General features: G+C 45.3%; 1 protein-coding gene across 4 annotated transcripts in view; it reads right to left on the reverse strand.

Moving 5' to 3' along the window:
- Window positions 1-17805, reverse strand: part of ZC3HAV1 (zinc finger CCCH-type containing, antiviral 1) — a 68263-nt gene extending 50458 nt beyond the window's left edge. For all 4 annotated transcript variants that reach the window (XM_037991149.2, XM_073009387.1, XM_037991148.2 and 1 more), the window contains exon 1: window positions 17118-17805. In XM_037991149.2, the coding sequence (XP_037847077.2) occupies window positions 17118-17425 (308 nt within the window). In that variant the 5' untranslated portion in view covers window positions 17426-17805. The remainder of the gene's footprint in view (window positions 1-17117) is intronic.
- Window positions 17806-19036: the final 1231 nt, after the last annotated feature.

The raw sequence follows: 19036 nt of genomic DNA on the forward strand, positions 1-19036 counted from the left end.
CCCCAAGTGTCCAGGCTTTTCCAAAGCTACCCAAGGTGCTCCTGTCTGAAAGAAAAGTCAAAGCTGGCCGGGCGCGGCGGCTCAAGCCTGTAATCCCAGCACTTTGGGAGGCCGAGACGGGCGGATCACGAGGTCAGGAGATCGAGACCATCCTGGGTAACACGGTGAAACCCCGTCTCTACTTAAAAATACAAAAAACTAGCCGGGCGAGGTGGCGGGCGCCTGTAGTCCCAGCTACTTGGGAGGCTGAGGCAGGAGAATGGCGTAAACCCGGGAGACAGAGCTTGCAGTAAGCTGAGATCCGGCCACTGCACTCCAGCCTGGGCGACAGAGCGAGACTCCGTCTCAAAAAAAAAAAAAAAAAAAAAAGGTCAAAGCTAGCCCATGCTTCACTGGCTGGGGTCCCTGGTGCTGCCCACCTGGGGGGCCTGGTTTTCTTTTTCATTTTTCATCTCCATCCTCAGGCAAGCTTCTTATTCCTCTAGATTCTGTGTTCTCACCCTGAACCCAGTCTCGACCTGCAACATCTCTGTCTGGACTGGGTCTGACCTGCAGCCCCTTCCCTGGCAAACTCTGCTTCGTTTTCCCACATTCCCTAGACTTCTCCCCAGCGGCTTCTTAGGGGCTTTTTCTTTGCCCTAATTTCAGGATATTGATCATGTAATACCTAACCTTGTTTTTAGACTCTCCCTTAATCACCTAGCCTTGTTTCCACATGAATAGGCTCTCCCTTAGCTGACAAAACCGGACAAACTCCATTTGGCTCCTTCATTTACAAGACATCAAGGACTCCTTACCCACCCCCTTCCTCAAGGAGTTAACTTGTGTAAGCTGACTCTCAACATATCAAAGAGTCCAATTCACTGATAAGGTACTGAAGCAAGCAATGTCCCAAGTTTCCAGGATTTTGCTCATGAGGTAAGACCGTAAAGCCCTGAGTTTGTGTGCGGCAGAGCCCCCACATCTATCGCTTTATGATAGATGTAGAGCCCCTGCACTTGGAACTGTTTGTTTCCCTGTAACCATTTGTCTTTTTAATTTTTTTTGCATGTTTTTACTTCTGTAGAATTGCTGCAATTAAGCTCCCCCTCCCCTCTCTAAACTAAGGCATAAGGGAAAATCAAGCCCTTTCCTCGGGGCCGAGAGAGTTTCGAGCGTTAGCCGTCTCTCGGTCGCCGGCTAATAAAGGACTCTTAAATTTGTCTCAAAGTGTGGCGCTTCTCTCTAACTCGCTCAGGTACAACAATCAGCCACGAAGGTGGGGCAGTTTACACTTCCCTTCTATCTGGGTTAAGCACAGAAATTAACACTTATTACGCATTTACTAAGTGACAGGAACTTCACCTCTGTTATTTAATTTAGTAGTCACGATAATCCTACTTTGGGAATATGCCTGATAAAATGAGAAATCAAAGGTGACTGAGATAAGAGGAAGATCCAGTAATGAACAGGTATCCCAAAACACAAGCAAAAACCTAAACTGGGAAAATGAACAAAAACAGATCTGAAACCTTTTCAAACCAAAAAAAATTTAAATCGGTATCCAGAATGATTTAAGCCACTGTTCCCACACTATTATTTAAGCAGGGTGCAAGCAGAGATAGTGGACATAAATCACATAAAGGGTGTGGTAGGAACACAGTATGTGATAGGCACTATTTGTTGTGATTAGTGTCAGGCCTCTGAGCCCAAGCTAAGCCATCATATCCCCTGTGACCTGCACGTACACATCCAGATGGCCTGAAGTAACTGAAGAATCACAAAAGAAGTGAAAATGGCCTGTTCCTGCCTTAACTGATGACATTACCTTGTGAAATTCCTTCTCCTGGTTCATCCTAGCTCAAAAGCTCCCCTACTGAGCACCTTGTGTCCCCCGCCCCTGCCCGCAACTGTGTCCCCCGCCCCTGCCCGCCTTTGTAATTTTCCACTACCTACCCAAATCCTATAACACAGCCCCACTCCCATCTCCGTTCGCTGACTCTCTTTTCGGACTCAGCCCGTCTGCACCCAGGTGAAATAAACAGCCTTGTTGCTCACACAAAGCCTGTTTGGTGGTCTCTTTACACAGACGCGAGTGAAAATTAATGTTGTACAGACAAGCTCAGCAGCATGGGCCACGATCAGAGCGTGAAGGGGGTCATGTGTAAGTTTCAGGTGGCAGAACCTTCCTTCCGACTTTCTTCTGATCACTCTGTCCCAGCTCCAGGTGCCTAATATTGGCTAGTGGGCTTCGGCCAGGAAATAGTGTGAAAGTCTCCCGTGTCCCCTTGGGGTTTGCTAAGCTAGCGATGCTGAAAGTTTGGTCCCTAGGCCAGCATCATCAGCATCACTTGGGAGGTTGTCAGAAATGCAGATTCTCAGGCCCCATCCCAGACATCCCAGGGTGATTCTCCATCTTTTAGCATGCATCAGCATCACCTAGACAAGTGGTCCGTTAGATTCCTGGGCCCCCACCCTGGAGTCTGTGAATCAGTAAATCTAAGGGTGGAGGTCAAGAATTTGCATGTCTAACAATCTGGTTTTATGAACATACTTGGAGTATAGGCAGCTCAGGGTCACCTCCCCAAAAAAGACAACAGGTCCTACAGAAGGCTGGTTAGAAGCTGTGGGAACTCCCCTCTCACCAGGACAAAAAGAGCTCTCCTACAAATTATTATGAATTTCCCAGGACAAAACAAGCGTTTGCAGAATGCTACCCACATTTGGAGCAGATAAACCTCAAACAAACGGGACAAGTTGCGGTAGGAGGTGATAACTTAAAAAAAAAAAAAAAAAAAGAGCAAAGACATCCTTGAAAGACACAGAATTGTCTCTCTTTAAGAAACTCAAGCCAAAAGCCTAAAAACAAATGACCTTTTCACTTTTCTCTTCCAGCCACAGAACAAAATGTTATTTTAGCCCAGGCAATAAGCGCTCTCTCTCACCACGGGTGCAGCCTAAACAACTAGCCTGCACAGTGATTCTCATTCCTGGCTATACATAATAATCAACTGGGCAGTGTTGAAAATACCCAAACCTGGGCCCCGCCCTGGAGACTGGCTTCATTTGACTGGGGTGGGAGCCCAGGTGACTCTAGTGTGCAGTCAGAACTGAGAATCACTGGATATGCTTGTCACATTCAATTCTGGGTTAGATTCCTGAACCGGATGTTCACCTCTGAGTTCTTGCACTTCACACATCGGTAAACACAGGGCTAGCTCTGACTCAACAGACCAAAAAGAGACAGTAACCCGAGTCTTTTTTTTTTTTTTGACAGTAATTTATATCGAAGTATTCCTTCCCTTTCCCTTCTCTCCTTCATCCCCTCTGCTCCCCAACACCCAATAGGGTTGACAAAAACAAAAAGATCGCTGATTTGTATAGAAAACAGGAAATCACTCACCATGATATAAGCCAGGTGAAAAAGGAACCAGGACGTGTGAAAGATAAAATCTAGAGAACATTGAGCTAAACAATAAAATGTCATCAGTCAAAACCAACCCTAACGAAATACTGTTTTAAAGCCACGAGATTCCTATTCCCCATGTTTGTACTTCTGATATTCAAGATTAAATAGCCATGTTATTAGAGGGTAGGGATGGTTCACTGCCTCTAGACCCCCTAGTAAGATGGAGGAGAAACAGAATAGACCGTAGGAGATCACATGAGCAGGGTAAGAAAGGATGTGGGGAGAGACAGAGGGTGGAGCCGAAAAAAAATGAGCTTGCTTTAACCACAACTGTATTACCCAGAACACACCAGGCACAAAGAGAGCCCTAGCTGACTGCAGAAGATGGTGATCCTAAGGCTGAAGCCACGGCAAGCCCCAGCCTGCACCGAGGGGGAGGAAAGCACCGAGGGCCTTGCAAGACTGGGCAGCAGAGGAGGCCAGGCCTGCTGAGGACGGGGGAGGCAGGAGGCCAAGAATCTGCACATATCCGACGATTGTACCAAGAGTGAGACAAACAGCGCGGGTGCCACCAAAAAAATAATCTTCCTGTTATTATGGACAGTCCCTCCAGTCTTGACTTCTCTAGTCCCCTAAGTTCATGGTTCACAAGCTTCGTTGCCCATTAAAAACCATCTAGGAACTTAAAAAAAAAAAATCCCAAGGTCCAATTCAAACCATAATTAAATCAGAATGTAGGAGTCAGGCATCCATATTTTTTAAAGGTTCCCTAAGTGATCCCAACACGTAGCAAAGTTTGAGAAACATCGCCCTGGGTCCACATCAGGACCGAGAAAAAGGAGAGTAGATGGCCGGAGGTGGTGGCGTTACTGCCAAAATCTTTTTTTTTTTTTTTTTGAGACAGAGTTCCAGTCTTGTTGCTCAGGCCAGAGTGCAAAGGCACGATCTCAGCTCACAGCAACCTCCGCCTCCCGGGTTCAAGTGATTCTCCTGCCTCAGCCTCCTAAGTAGCTGGGATTATAGGCATGCACCACCATTCCTGGCTAATTTTGTATTTTTAGTAGAGACAGGGTTTCTCCATGTTGGTCAGGCTGGTCTCAAACTCCCCACCTGAGGTGATCCACCTGCCTCGGCCTCCCAAAGTGCTGGGATTACAGGCATGAGCCACCGCACCCGGCCACCAAAATCTTGATGATCAGAGAAAGTAGTTCACACAAGCCTCCTCTCCTCTCACAGGCTGGCTTCTCCCCACCACTGGCCACAATACTTCCCAGCCTAAGTCCCTCTGAAAGTTAAGGAATACTAACCAGAGAGAGATTAATTAACTGGTTGACAGTATTTCAGGATCCTGTGAGTGACAGAGGAAGGGGTAGAAGCCTCTAGAATAATCTACCGTTTGTGACACAAAGTATGTGCTCAATAAATATTTGTTGACCTGGTGCCTAGGATGCCAAAAGTTTCCTATGTCTTTTGGTCTATCACATAAAAGTAATAGAACCCCTAATCTCTGAGAAAGATCACTTAAAGAAAAATACTTCATTCATTCTGCACTAAAAAATTCATTTCTTTTACTCCCTCAAACTCGAAAGCCCCATAAAACTTTGCATTTGCAGTCTTCCAGGAAGTTACCCCTAAGGAATTATATGTTTCTGAAAGCGTGGTTTGACCCCTGCAAATGGATTCTTTAGGATGGTATTTAAAATGCGGATTCTGGGGCGCAGCGGCTTACATCTGTAATCCCAGCAGTTTGGGAGGCTGAGTTGGGTGGATAGCTTGAGCTCAGGAATTCAAGACCAGCCTGGGCAACATGGCGAAACCTTGTCTCTATTAAAAATACAAAAAATTGGCCAGGCGCGGTGGCTCAAGCCTGTAATCCCAGCACTTTGGGAGGCCGAGGTGGGCGGATCACGAGGTCAGGAGATCGAGACCATTCTGGCTAACACGGTGAAACCCTGTCTCTACTAAAAAACACAAAAAATTAGCCGGGCGTGGTGGCCGGTGCCTGTAGTCCCAGCTACTGGGGAGGCTGAGGCAGGAGAATGGCGTAAACCTGGGAGGTGGAGCTTGCAGTGAGCTAAGATCCGGCCACTGCACTCCAGCCTGGGCAACAGAGCGAGACTTCGTCTCAAAAAAAAATAAAAATAAAAATAAAAAAATACAAAAAATTAGCCGGCCATAGTGGCAGAGGCCTGTAATCCCAGCTACTTCAGAGGCTGAGGTGGGAGGATTACTTGAACCCAGGAGGCGGAGGCAGAGGTTACAGTGAGCAGAGATCTTGCCTCTGCACTCCAGCCTGGGTGAGAGAGGGAGACTCTGTCTTGGAAAAAAAAAAAAAAAGGAAACAAAAATTTAAAAACTAATGAATAAAAACGCAGATTCTCAGGCTCCAACCCACCTGTTGGGAACAGAATTTCCAATAAGTGACTTGGGAACCTGCATTTTAGTAGACTCTCCCATGTGATGAAAATGCATGTCAAAGTTTGAGAAGTACTGCTCCAAAGCTGGGTAACTACAGCCCACAAGCTACTCAAAACAATCCATCATGGATGGGAAAAAATACTGGAACTCCTTATATTTTTTAATGTAAAAAAATCTTTTCAGCCCAGAAAAGTATTGCCTGGGCTGAAAGGGCTGGAGGAGTGGGGGAATTCCCTGGTTAACTGAGAAGGGGCACAAGAGAACCTTTAGGGCTGATGAAAATGTTCTGTATCTAGGGTGTTATGATGGTTACATAGGTGCATCCATTTATCAAAACTCTTTAAACCATACACTTTACCTTTTTTTTAAGATGGAGTCTCACTGTCACCCAGGTTGGAATGCAATGGTGCAATCTCGACTCACTGCAACCTCCACATCCTGGGTTCAAGAGATTCTCCTGCCTCAGCCTCCTGAGTAGCTGGGATTACAAGTGCACACCACGATGCCTAGCTAAATTTTTTTTAAGTAGAGATGGGGTTTCACCATGTTCGCCAGGCTAGTCTCAAACTCCTGACCTCAAGTGAGCCGCCTGCCTCGGCCTCCCAAAGTGCTAGGATTACAGGCATGAGCCATCGCACCCGGCCTCCATACACTTTAAATGGGTACATTTTATTGTATGTAAATCATACCTCAATAAAATTGATTTAAAAAAATTTTAAAAAGTAAAACAGTAAATAGCATACAAATTAAGATTTTACATCATAGAATGTTTAAATAAATGTACACACATTAGGATTAGGAGTACACGCTCAAAACGTTCTCTGCTGATAGGTATGCGGGATCAAAATGTTAGGAAACGATTTCCCTAGATGACGTCTTTTAGCTTGATTTTCTAAATTGGTCTAAAACATATTAAAATATCTTCTCAGTGCCAGGCGTGGTGGTACACATCTGTAATCCCACCTATTCAGGAGGCCGGGGCAGGAGGGTGGCTTGAGCTCAGGAGTTTGAGATTAGCCTAGGCAAAATATTGAGACCCCCGTCTCTATTTTAATAAATAAATAAGTAAATAAATAAAAATAGTACATAAAAAAAAAAAACAATAAAATACAATCTCTTCCCTGTATAGGAAATAGGGAAAAGATCATGAAATAAGTCTCCCCTCTCTCCTCCCAACCTGAGGCCAGCTCCCCTGCTGCAATTTGGTTAAAGTGATTACTCGCTGGGCCTGAAATCCTAGGTGCTACTGAAACCTTTTATCCCTTTTTTTTGCCCATGTTATTATGGCTTCTTCTATCCCAAAGTAGCCGTAGGTAAAGATCACAGATGCCTGGTTTGGAAGTAAATACAGGCAGAAGCAGTAAGCAAATCAGAACCATTTAATGGATGGAAAAATATATCTACTTATTTTAAATGTTTAATTTTGCCATCTCTGCATTATGTAAAAAGTCGAAAATACTGTGTTATCACATGCTTCATTTGTCACTATTTAAGATTTTATCATGGTTCACAATATTACAATGTCATTACATTTGTTAGCTTAATTTCTTTCTTTTTTTTTTTTGAGACGGAGTCTCGCTCTGTCGCCCAGGCTGGAGTGCAGTGGCCGGAACTCGGCTCACTGCAAGCTCCGCCTCGCGGGTTCACACCATTCTCCTGCCTCAGCCTCCTGAGTAGCTGGGAGTACAGGCGCCCGCCACCTCGCCCAGCTAGTTTTTTTTGTATTTTTTAGTAGAGATGGGGTTTCACCGTGTTAACCAGGATGGTCTTGATTTCCTGACCTCGTGATCCGCCCGTCTCGGCCTCCCAAAGTGCTGGGATTACAGGCTTGAGCCACTGCGCCCGGCTGTTAGCTTAATTTCTAAAGAAAATTGCAGACACTGAGAGTCAAATTTGATCAAATTAAAAATTTGAGATGTAGTGATTGTGAAAAGAGAACAAAATTTCCCAAATGATTCTTACAGGGTGCACCCTGTTGTGTCACGATGTTGCAGAAAACAGCATGTCTCTAAGGCCACCAGTCCGACAACAACATGACTCCATGGACAGTGCAGAATTAGTAACAGAAGGAACTTCAGGAAGACTTCTCCTAGATGAATACGCCAGCACAAACAACACAGAACATGCAACAGTAAAATGCAAATCATGTTTCCTTAGTGAAAGGAGCAGACACAAAAGGTCACATATTATTAGGTTCCATTTATAGGAAATGTCCAGAATTGGAAAACAAACAAAAAGTAGGTTAGAGATTGCCCGGGGCTGAGGAAAGGGAAGAATGAGGACTGGTTCCTGATGGGTGTGGGGTTTCTCTTTGGGGTGATGAAAATGTTCTGGAATTCCAATAGTGGTAACAGTTGCACAACATCATGAATGTACTTACTACCCCTGAACTGTACACTTTAAAATAGTTTTACTCTGGGAGGCCCAGGTAGGTGGGCAGATCACCTGAGGTCAGGAGTTCGAGACCAGCCTGGCCAACATGGCGAAACCCTGTCTTTACTAAAAATACAAAAATTAGCCGGGCGTGGTGGCACACGCCTGTAATCCCAGCTGCTCGGGAGGCTGAGGCAAGAGAATCACTTGAACCCAGGAGAAGAGGTTGCAGTGAACCAAGATTGCACCACTGCACTCCAGCCTGGGTGACAGAGTGAAGCTCTGTCTCAAAATAAAAAAAATAAATAAATAGTTTTAGCCATTTTTAAAACGGTAAATAAACAAATAAATAAATAAACAAAACTGTTACAAACAAAAATACAGTGCCAAGATGACCAAAAAAGTAAAATGCAAATGAGAAGCAACTACTAAGATGCCAAGTAAGACAAACTTAAAAAACGAGTAATGAGACTTAAAAGGGCTAGAGACCCAGAATACATAAAGAATTAAAACCACAATGAGGGCTGGGCGCGATGGCTAACGCCTGTAATCCCAGCACTTTGGGACGCCAAGGCGGGCTGATCACGAGGTCAGGAGATTGAGACCATCCTGGCAAACATGGCGAAACCCCGTCTCTACTAAAAAACACATACACAAAAAAAATTAACCGGGCTTGGTGGTGGGTGCCTGCAGTCCCAGCTACTTGGGAGGCTGAGGCAGGAGAATGGCATGAACCCAGGAGGCGGGGACTGCATTGAGCCGAGATTGTGCCACTGCACTCCAGCCTGGGTGACAGAGCAAGACTCCATCTCAAAGAAGAAAAAAAAAAACACAGTGAGATACAATTTGCATTCTTTGTATTGGCACAAATTTTAAAAAGCTGATGATACCACTTGGCTACAATGTGAGGCAAGGGAAGGCTCTCATTCTTCTGGTGGGAGTATAACTTGGCAAACACACTTCAGAAAACAATTTGGTATTATCACATAAAACTTAAGAATCAAAATTCCACTACTAGATCCCTAGGGAAACTCATGTAACATGTACACAAAGAAGCATATACCAAAATGTTCACAGCATAATGGTTTAATAGCAAAAACTTAAATCAATTTCACTTTGTTTTTTTCAGAGGCAGGGTCTCATTCTGTTGCCCAGGCTGGAGTGCAGTGGCACACTTGCACCTGACCGCAGCCTCATCCTCCCAGGCTCAAGTGATCCTCCCACTTCAGCCTCCTGAGTAGTTGGGACTACAGGTGTGTGCCACTGTGTCCAGCTAATTTTATTTTATTTTATTTTATTTTTTTTTTTAGACGGAGTCTCGCTGTGTCGCCCAGGCTGGAGTGCAGTGGCGCGATCTCGGCTCACTGCAAGCTCCGCCTCCCGGGTTCACGCCATTCTCCTGCCTCAGCCTCCGAGTAGCTGGGACTACAGGCGCCCGCCACCACGCCCGGCTAGGTTTTTTTGTATTTTTAGTAGAGACGGGGTTTCACCATGTTAGCCAGGATGGTCTCGATCTCCTGACCTCGTGATCCACCCGCCTCGGCCTCCCAAAGTGCTGGGATTACAGGCTTGAGCCACCGCGCCCGGCCGCTAATTTTATTTTTTAATGTTTTTGTAGGCGCTATGTTGCCCAGGCTGGTCTCGAACCCCTGACTTCAAGAGACCTTCCTGCCTTGGCTTCTCAAAGTACTGGGATTACAGATGTTAGCTATTGAGCCCAGTCTCAATTTTAATAATAAGAAAATCAATGTATAAATTGTGTACATTCATGCAAAAGAAAGTAATGAAAACATTTCAGTGAATCAGAGTAGTCTTTCTCTAAAAGTGGTGGGGCCCAGAGCAAGGTTATAAATGGAGGCTTGGATACAAATGTCTAAATATTTAATAGTAATAAGTCATGCTGAGCTGGGCTCAGTGGCTCATGCCTGTAATCCCAGCAGTTTGGGAGGCTGAGGCAAGAGGACTGCTTGAGCCCAGGCACTTGAGACCAGCCTGGGCAACATAGTGAGACCCTGTCTCTAAACACACACACACACAAATTAGCCAGGTATGGTGGCACTAGCCTGGTCCCAGCTACTGGGAGGCTGATGTGGGAGGATCATTTGAACCCAGGAGGTCAAGGCTGCAGTGAGCCATGTTTGCACCACCACACTCCAGCCTGGTGACAGAACAAGACCCTGTCTCAAAAAAAAAAAAAAAAAAAGTATGTATATATATTCACATAATAAAAACTTTAATCCAAAAACTTTTAAAATTTGTTATAAAAAAATTTTTTTTTTGGCCGGGCGCGGTGGCTCAAGCCTGTAATCCCAGCACTTTGGGAGGCCGAGATGGGCGGATCACAAGGTCAGGAGATCGAGACCATCCTGGCTAACACGGTGAAACCCCGTCTCTACTAAAAATACAAAAAAAAATTAGCCGGGCGAGGTGGCGGGCGCCTGTAGTCCCAGCTACTCGGGAGGCTGAGGCAAGAGAATGGCGTAAACCCGGGAGGCGGAGCTTGCAGTGAGCTGACATTCGGCCACTGCACTCCAGCCCGGGTGACAGAGCAAGACTCCGTCTCAAAAAAAAAAAAAAAAAAAAAAAAAAAATTTTTTTTGAGACAGAGCCACAGTCTGGTGCCCAGGCCGGTGTGCAATGGCATGAACATAGCCCACTGTAACCTCAAAATTCCTGGGCTCAAGCAATCCTTCTGCCTCAGCCTCCAGCATTGCTAGGACTACAGGCATGCACCACCACACCCAGCTAATTTTTTTCATTTTTTATTTAATTATTTTTTTATTTTATTTTTTATTTTACTTTTTAAATTTTTTTTAACTTTTTTATTTTTTGATGGGGTCTCACTATGTTGTCCAGGCTGGTCTTGAACTCCTGTCCTCAATCCTCTCATCTTGGCCTCCCAAAGCACTGGGAGTACAGCCATATAGTGCTTTGCACCCAGCTCAGAAAAAAAAAAAAAAAAAAAAAATTAATTCAAATAATGACTATTTCAAAGCCTTCTAATTGGCATAAGTCAAAAAAGTTTGATAACACCAAGCATTATTTGGCCAGAAAATGAAGAAACTGGGACACTCAAACGTGTAAGTATAAACTGGCACAGCCACCTTTATACTAATTTGTCAGAATCTGGAAAAGTTGAAGCTATGTAATATTCAAACCAACAATTCTGCTTCCTAATGATCTACCCTGGAAAAGCTCTAACCATGAGCACCAAGAGACACTTGCATGTAAATTCTTGACAGCTTGATTTGGTATAACAAAAACCTGGAAATATACCATCTATCCATTACTGGGAGGAACAGGTAACTGAACTGTGGTATAAATCCTATGATGAAATACTTTTCAACTCTTAAAATGAATAAACTAGGTCCTTGTGTAGCAATATGAATAGATCTCCAAAACACAGCATTGAATAAAAATTTGAAAACACATAAAATAATACTACATTTTGCATATGGATACAAATGTATATGAGGAAATTATAAAATCATGGAAGAGCAAGATACACACCAAAATCATGATTGAAGCTACTTCTTAGGAAAGAGGGAAATGAGACTGGGGGATGAGAAAAAAATAACCTTAGGTCTGTTATGATTGTTTACTATATTTTAAAAGAAGAGCAGAATTGAAAAATGTGAACACTTATTTATTCTAGGAGGGGAGTTATAACTTGTATGGGTTCAGAATAAATATTCTCTGGTGCTTGTTATATTATTCTTTGCGTTTTTCAGTATGCTATCCAATTTGCGAAATAGTCAACTAGTCCTCTTCCCATCTACCCACCCCCACCCAAAATGTGAACTAACTGAAAAGGAAAGACACAAACAGGAAAGAACCAAGAGGAAACACCCACATTGGCAAAAACCACAAAGCAAGGTAAAGACGCTTAGGCAGCCTGCTTGAAACAGTTAAACAGAAATCATGCAGGCAAAAAAAATTTTTGAATTCATAACTTCATATAGTTACTGGACAATGGAAGTAGCTAGTTAAGAAGTCAAGGCTGGGTGCGGTGGCTCACGCCTGTAATCCCAGCACTTTGGGAGGCCGAGGTGGGCAGATTGCCTGAGCTCAGGATTTGGAGACCAGCCTGGGCAACACAGTGAAACCCCGTCTTTAAAACACAAAAAAGAAAAAAAAATTAGCCAGGCGTAGTGGCAGGCGCCTGTAGTCCCAGCTACTGGGGAGGCTGAGGTAGGAGAATCGCTTGAACCCAGAAGGTGGAAACAGCGGTGAGCCGAGATCGCGCCACTGCACTCCAACCTGGGGACAGAGCCAGACTCTGTCACCACAAAAAAAAAAAAAAAAAAGTCAAGCAAGGCCAGGAGCGGTGGCTCATGCCTGTAATCCTGCACTTTGGGAGGATGGGAAGATCGCTTAAGCCCAGGAGTTTGAGAGCAGCCCAGGGAAAATGGCAAAATCCCATCTCTACTAAAAAATACAAAAATTAGCTGGGTGTGGTGGCTCATGCTTGTAATCCCAGCTACTCGGGAGGCTGAGGCAGGAGAATCCCTTGAACCCAGGAGGCCGAGGTTGTAGCAAGATCATGCCACTGCACTCCAGCCTGGGCGACAAAGTGAGACTCTGTCTCAGAAAAAAAAAAAAAAAGCAAGCCGGACGTGGTGGTGCCCACCTGTAGTCCCAGCTACTCAGGAGGCTGAGGCAGGAGGATCATCTGAGCCAGAAATTCGAGGAATTCGAGGTTGCAGTGAGCTATGACCCTGCCACTGCACTTCAGCCTGCGTGACAAAGCAAGACCTCATTTCTAAAGAAAAAGAAAAAAAAAAAAAAAGAAGTCGTGCAGATCTAGGTTCAAATACCAACCCTGCCAGCTTCTAGTTATGTTACTTTCAGTAGATTTCTGAAAAACTCTATGCCTTAGTTTCCTATAATAAGGATGGGACTTAAAATACTACCTTAGGAGCTACCCTAAAGACTAACCTGGATATCATCTCCAAAGTGCTTATCATAGTGGTTGACACATAGTTATTTGTTCGATAAATAGTGATTATTTTTGCATCAGAACTGGGATTAGAACTCCCTGTGTGGGCACATATTTCAGCAAAGCAAATAGAAATATCCAAACCGATTCACCAAAACAATTATCCAACATCGAAGCAAGCCGTGTTGTCAACTAAAATGTATAACTAAAAACATTGCAAAAGAAAAGACAGAAATTACAGGACAGGATAAATCCTATCTATAAATAATAGTGCCACAGACAAAATTTTATACACCCAGCACAATGCAAATCATCCCCCTGTAAACAGAGACCAGTTTACTGAACTGATAGTAACATCAAGATGGGTAGCAGGTCGGGCGCAGTGGCTCGCGCCTGTAATCCCAGCATTTTGGGAGGCCAAGGTGGGCGGATCACGAGGTCAGGAGATCGAGACCATTCTGGCTAACAGGGTGAAACCCCCATCTCTACTAAAAAATACAAAAAATTAGCCGGGCGTGGTGGCGGGCGCCTGTAGTCCCAGCTACTCGAGAGGCTGAGGCAGGAGAATGGCGTGAACCCGGGAGACGGAGCTTGCAGTGAGCCAAGATCTCGCCACTGCACTCCAGCCTGGGCGAAAGAGCGAGACTCTGCCTCAAAAAAAAAAAAAAAAAAAAAAAAAAAAAGATGGGTAGCAATTAGTTAACAGACCCCATTAACTGGTAATCCACAAAGAAAGTCCTCAAACTCACAAGTGGCAGTTTTGGAAGACAAGGTTTTATAACTTGCTAAGAGGAGAATATTTTAAAAACATACTTAGGGAGAAAAAAAAACATGTTTTCTCGGACCCCAGGGAAAAAAAAAAAAAAAAAAAAAAAAAAAAAATTTATCCCAGAGGTCCTTATTAGAACATTTTATACATTAATAGATTAAAAGTTTGTAATTCCTAAATTCAAAAGTGATGTAAAACGAAATTAAAAATATGGCTCGGCCAATAAACGTTAGGAAATAAGATTTTATCACTCTACTAAAAAAAATAAATTTTATTGAATTCTCTGGAGGGCCCATCCAAATTTAGATAGGCCAAATAATCCCTATATTATATATATTCTTATAAAAGTGGGGGTTAACAACCCAATTAACGACTTTAAAACAATTTTGCTATTTCAAACCAGGGAAAAATATACCATAATAAAATCCATAAAACTAAAATTTTGAAGCATATTGCCTGCAACAAATTGAAACTAAGTATTTAAATGTTAGATATGTAACATATGAAAACAATTAAAAGTCAGGCAAGGTAGTGGCTCAGGCTTGAAATGCCAGCACTTTGGGAGGCCTAGGCCGGCAGATGGCTTGAGCTCAGAGTTTGAGACCGGCCTGGCCAACATCGCGAAACCCCATCTCTATTAAAAATACAAAAAATTAGCCAAGCATGGTGGCACACACTTATAATCCCAGCTACTTGGGAGTCTGAGGCAGTAGAATTGCTTGAACCTGAGAGGCAGAGTTTGCAGTGAGCTGAGATCAGGCCACTGCACTCCAGCCTTGGGTGACCCTATCTCAAAAAGTAAAAAAATAAAAATAAAAAATAAATTTTTTAAAGGATTATGTCTACGTAGGCTTTTTCCTGAAAATACAAGTTGGATATAAGACAATCAGGGACATTTGAATACCAACGGGATATTAGATGATATTAAAATTGTAATTTTTTTTACAAAAATGTGATTATTGTACTGTATTATGTTAATAAAACAGTTCTTATCTTTTAGAGATACTAAAGTACTTAGTAATCAAATGGTTGCTGAGGTTTGCTTTAAAATAACACATTGGAGTTGGGGACACACGGGGAATAGGGAGAACAAATGAAACAAAACTGGCCATATTTTGAAAACTGTTTAAAGGAAATGATGAGTACAAGGGGCTTCATCATTTTTTTCTCTCTACTTTTGAGTATGTTGAAAATATCCACAGTAAGAAATAAAAAAAATAAAAAGCATATGTATTTCAAACTAAAGTCAACACTAGGTGGTGAGGAGTTTGTCATAATAGAAAAGATAGTAACAGAAAAATCATAACAAAGCCTTCCAACCATGTTATTTGGTGTAGTGCTAGAACATGCTAGAATGTTCCTTCCTTTTCTGTCCCCGCCCTCTGCTCTCTTCTCCTTCTCAGATACTTCTTCAGTGACCAGCGACAACTTAGATGATTTCCTCAATACCCATAACTCCCAGCAACTCAGAAATAACCTTCAAATTATTGCCTCACAACATATTAAAGAAATTTTTTAATAAAGGAACACATTCAAGAACTTTTTAAAAACGTTAGAGTGAGCTGAAAGGGTTTTTGCTGTAAATAAATTTTTTAAAAAATATATTGTGTCCTCTACCTCATCCATCTAAAACACTTACCTTTGTGTGTTTTATTAAACGTATACTGGGGGTGAGTGACTGGACTTTTTGTTAGTTAGGTGCGTGATCAAAAGTTTGCTGACCACGTCGGACGAGGTGGCTCACACCTGTACTCCCAGCACTTTGGGAGGCTGAGCGAGACAAGTGGATCACCTGAGGTCAGGAGTTCGAAACCAGCCTGGCCAACATGGCGAAACCCTGTCTTTACTAAAAATACAAAAATTAGCCAGGTGCGACGGCGCGTGCCTGTAAGCTACTTGGGAGGCTGAGGCAGGAGAATCGTTTGAACCCGGGAGGTGGAGGTTGCAGTGAACCGAGGTGGAGTCACTGAACTCCAGCCTAAAAAGTTTGCTGACCACCATTTTAAACCCTGGGATACAATTCAAAGTGTTTAAGAATGGGCCAAGTGTAAAAAGTACTCTACCGAGAAAAGTAATTGAGCAGAAGCACATAGTGACAGAAAGGGTGGAAGGAAAGACTGACCAGAGAGAACCATTCATTAATTCAACAAGGCATTCATTCAGTTCATTCAGAAATGAGATGTGAAGGCGGAACCCGCCAAGACGGGAAACAGACTTCACAAAAAGGATTTGGTGATGACAGATTGTGAGGAGGAGGATTAAAACCCCGCCTGGGGGAAAAGATGAGTTTGACTCTATGGACAGGACACATGCGGGAGAGGAAGGGCCTGGGATCAAGGGAAAGGCCTGGACAGCGAATGTGGACCTGGAAGCCATCTTTTTAGATGTGCAGCTGTCCCCGAGGGAGCAAGCTCTCTTAGTGAGAAACTGGGAAGAAAATCACTCAAGAGGCTTAACCCAAACCTTGCAGCACACCTGCATTTAGACGAAAAAAAAAAAAAGGCAAATGGAAACAACATTAGCAGCGGCCGGAGAGGTAAGCCGCACTGCTTCCAACCGATTTAAGAGAGTTGTCCCAAGGCAGGTGGTCAACTGCGCGCGCCACCGTGGAGAGACCACCCGGAGGGAAGGCCCGCAGCTGCTACAGCTTCAGGAACCTGGAAAAAGACTACCCCTGCTAAGCGCCAGGCATCAGAAAAGCGGTGATGAGGGGCATGGGGGTGACCAGGGAGGGACAAGCAGAGAGACCTGCGGCTCTCTCCGGCGGAGACGGACAGGGGGCCCAGCGCGGCTGGTTGCTGACTCCGCCACGTCTAGGGAAGAAGGTAGCAGGGAGGGAAAGACTCAAGATACCAAAGAGTAGAGGCTCTTTCCTTCCTTCCCAACCCTGCCTCCCGCTTCTCTAGGCCCTGGCTGGCTCCAGAGCACTTTATTCTTCTGATTGGTGCGGGCGGGCGGGGAAAGGGGTAGAGGTTGAGCCTGGTCTCCGCTAGGCACTAGCATTTTAGCCATTCTCGAAAAAAGGTCTGGAGGTGCCGGAAGGAAGGGAACGGTAGAAGCGCGGGTCCTGCAGGAGCTCCCAGAGGGGAGCAGAGAAGGGAGTGGCTGAAGGCAGAGGCTGTCAGGTGCGGGGTCCCGGCGAGGCCGTGCCCCTCCCAGAACAGTGCCCGCCTGGACAGTCCACCCAGACCAGGGTTGTGGACAGCGCCCCTCCCTACGGGTGCACTTACCGCTCCGACTGAGAATAGTTGCACCGGCCCAGCAAGTTGAGCTTGCAGAGATGCAGGTTATCGCAGGGTCTCTGGCAGTACTTGCGACGGCAGACCCGGGCTCGAGTGGTGGCCACCACCGATCGGGTGATCCCGGCCTCGCCGCTGGTTTCCAACACCACAAAGCGGTCGGGCCCGGCTACCTGCAGCACCTCACGGAGCTGCGGCTCAGACAGCGCGATCTCCTCGAGCAAAGCGTCCAGGGCCATTCGGCCCCCGTGGGCGCACAGGATTTTGGTGATGAAGCAGCACACCTCGGGGTCCGCCATGGCGCGCTGCTGTGCTGGCTCTGCCGCGGCGCGGGACTCGGTTCCGCGGAAATCGAAACTTACAAGTGTACAGGGGCGGGCGCGGGCGGTGCTCCTGCTGGGCGCGCCCGGAGTCAGCGAGGGCGCGCTCTCCTTCGCCGTTAGTCCAGCCCAGCGATCCACTCTCCGCTCTTAGGTCAACAGGCTAGATCTCACCGACCGGGTCCTAGTGGCAGGTTTACAGCCGGCCGCAAGGGCAACTGGGTGGAAAGAAAGAGAACGCGCGGGCAAATCCGCTGGTGACCGCCTGGGGTGGCCGCTCTCGGTTCTAGGCTCGGCGAGGGTGAGGTTCCCCAGCCGGGCTCCGCGTGGCTTCTTTAGAAAGAAGAGAAACTAAAAGCGATCTTGAGGCTCTGGCCGGTGTTTTATAAGCCAGCCGACTGAGGCGTGTGACGCAAGTCTTGGGAGCCCTGTTGAGGAGTGCGCACCCCACCCATTCCCGGAAAGAGCAGACCCTAGCGAGCGCTTCCTGCGAGCCGTGCGCTCTGCCTCCGTTGGTAGTAAATCTTCCCAGCAACTCCATACTGTAGATATTATTATCCTCACCCTGAACTTGAGGAAGTAACTTGCACAAACACGCACTGGCATCAAGCGGAGCTCAGATGCCACCGAGGTTCCCCAGATCGCGTCCCCAAGCCCCAAATCGTGGTCTGCCCGGTCCAGGATCGATGTGTAACTTTCTCCTCCACCACCGTGCCCTCTTAAAGAACAAGGATTGTCACTCTCCCTCGTTTCTGCCTTCTCACGAACTTCTGGACGAACCACTTCTTGACGTGGTCTTGCTTACCTAGAATCGCTAACTCGGTGCCCTGAACCACTGCTTATACCTCAATCACGATGGACATGCTAAGACGTATCCCAAGATTTCAGATCGGTTCCTCCCTGTAGAGATTGGGACAAGAACTTTTCCACCGTGGGGAAACACTTTGACCCCCAGAGTTGACATATTGTTTTTAAGTGAAAACATTGAGCTACAGAAGAAGTAGAAAGAAATCTTAATGAAACTTCCCTTATCTGACTAAAGCAGAAACTCCCGAAAACATGGTGCCATTAACAGACTCTCAGAGTATTCAGCTGCCAGGAAGATAGACTGTCCCATTACCATTAGCACCAAAAAAACCCAATGGGCTAGGTACGGTGGCTCAGCCTGTAATCCGAGCACTTTAGGAAGCCGAGGTGGTGGGAGGATTGCTTGAACCCAGGAGTTCAAGACTAGCCTGGGCAACATAGTGAGCTCTCTACAATAACAATAATAACAACAATAATAATAATTAGGCAGGCATGGTGGTGTGCACCTGTAGTCCCAGCTACTCGGGAGCCTGAGGTGGGAGGATTGCTTGAGCATGGGAGGAGGCTGCAATGAGCCGGGATTGTGCCACTGCACTCCAGCCTGGGCAACAGCGCTGAGACTTTGTCTCAAAAACAGAAAACAACCCAATCGAAACTTACAAACTCTCCTACTGAAACCCTGAAAACTTCCTTTCTGTTAAGTTGAGGTATATAAACCTTTACTTTTGAGTTTTCTGTTACTGGAAGCTCCTCCTTGAATGTATAAATAAACTTTGTCTTTTC

This window comes from Chlorocebus sabaeus, chromosome 21 (assembly GCF_047675955.1).
Source record: "Chlorocebus sabaeus isolate Y175 chromosome 21, mChlSab1.0.hap1, whole genome shotgun sequence".
NCBI lineage: Eukaryota > Metazoa > Chordata > Mammalia > Primates > Cercopithecidae > Chlorocebus > Chlorocebus sabaeus.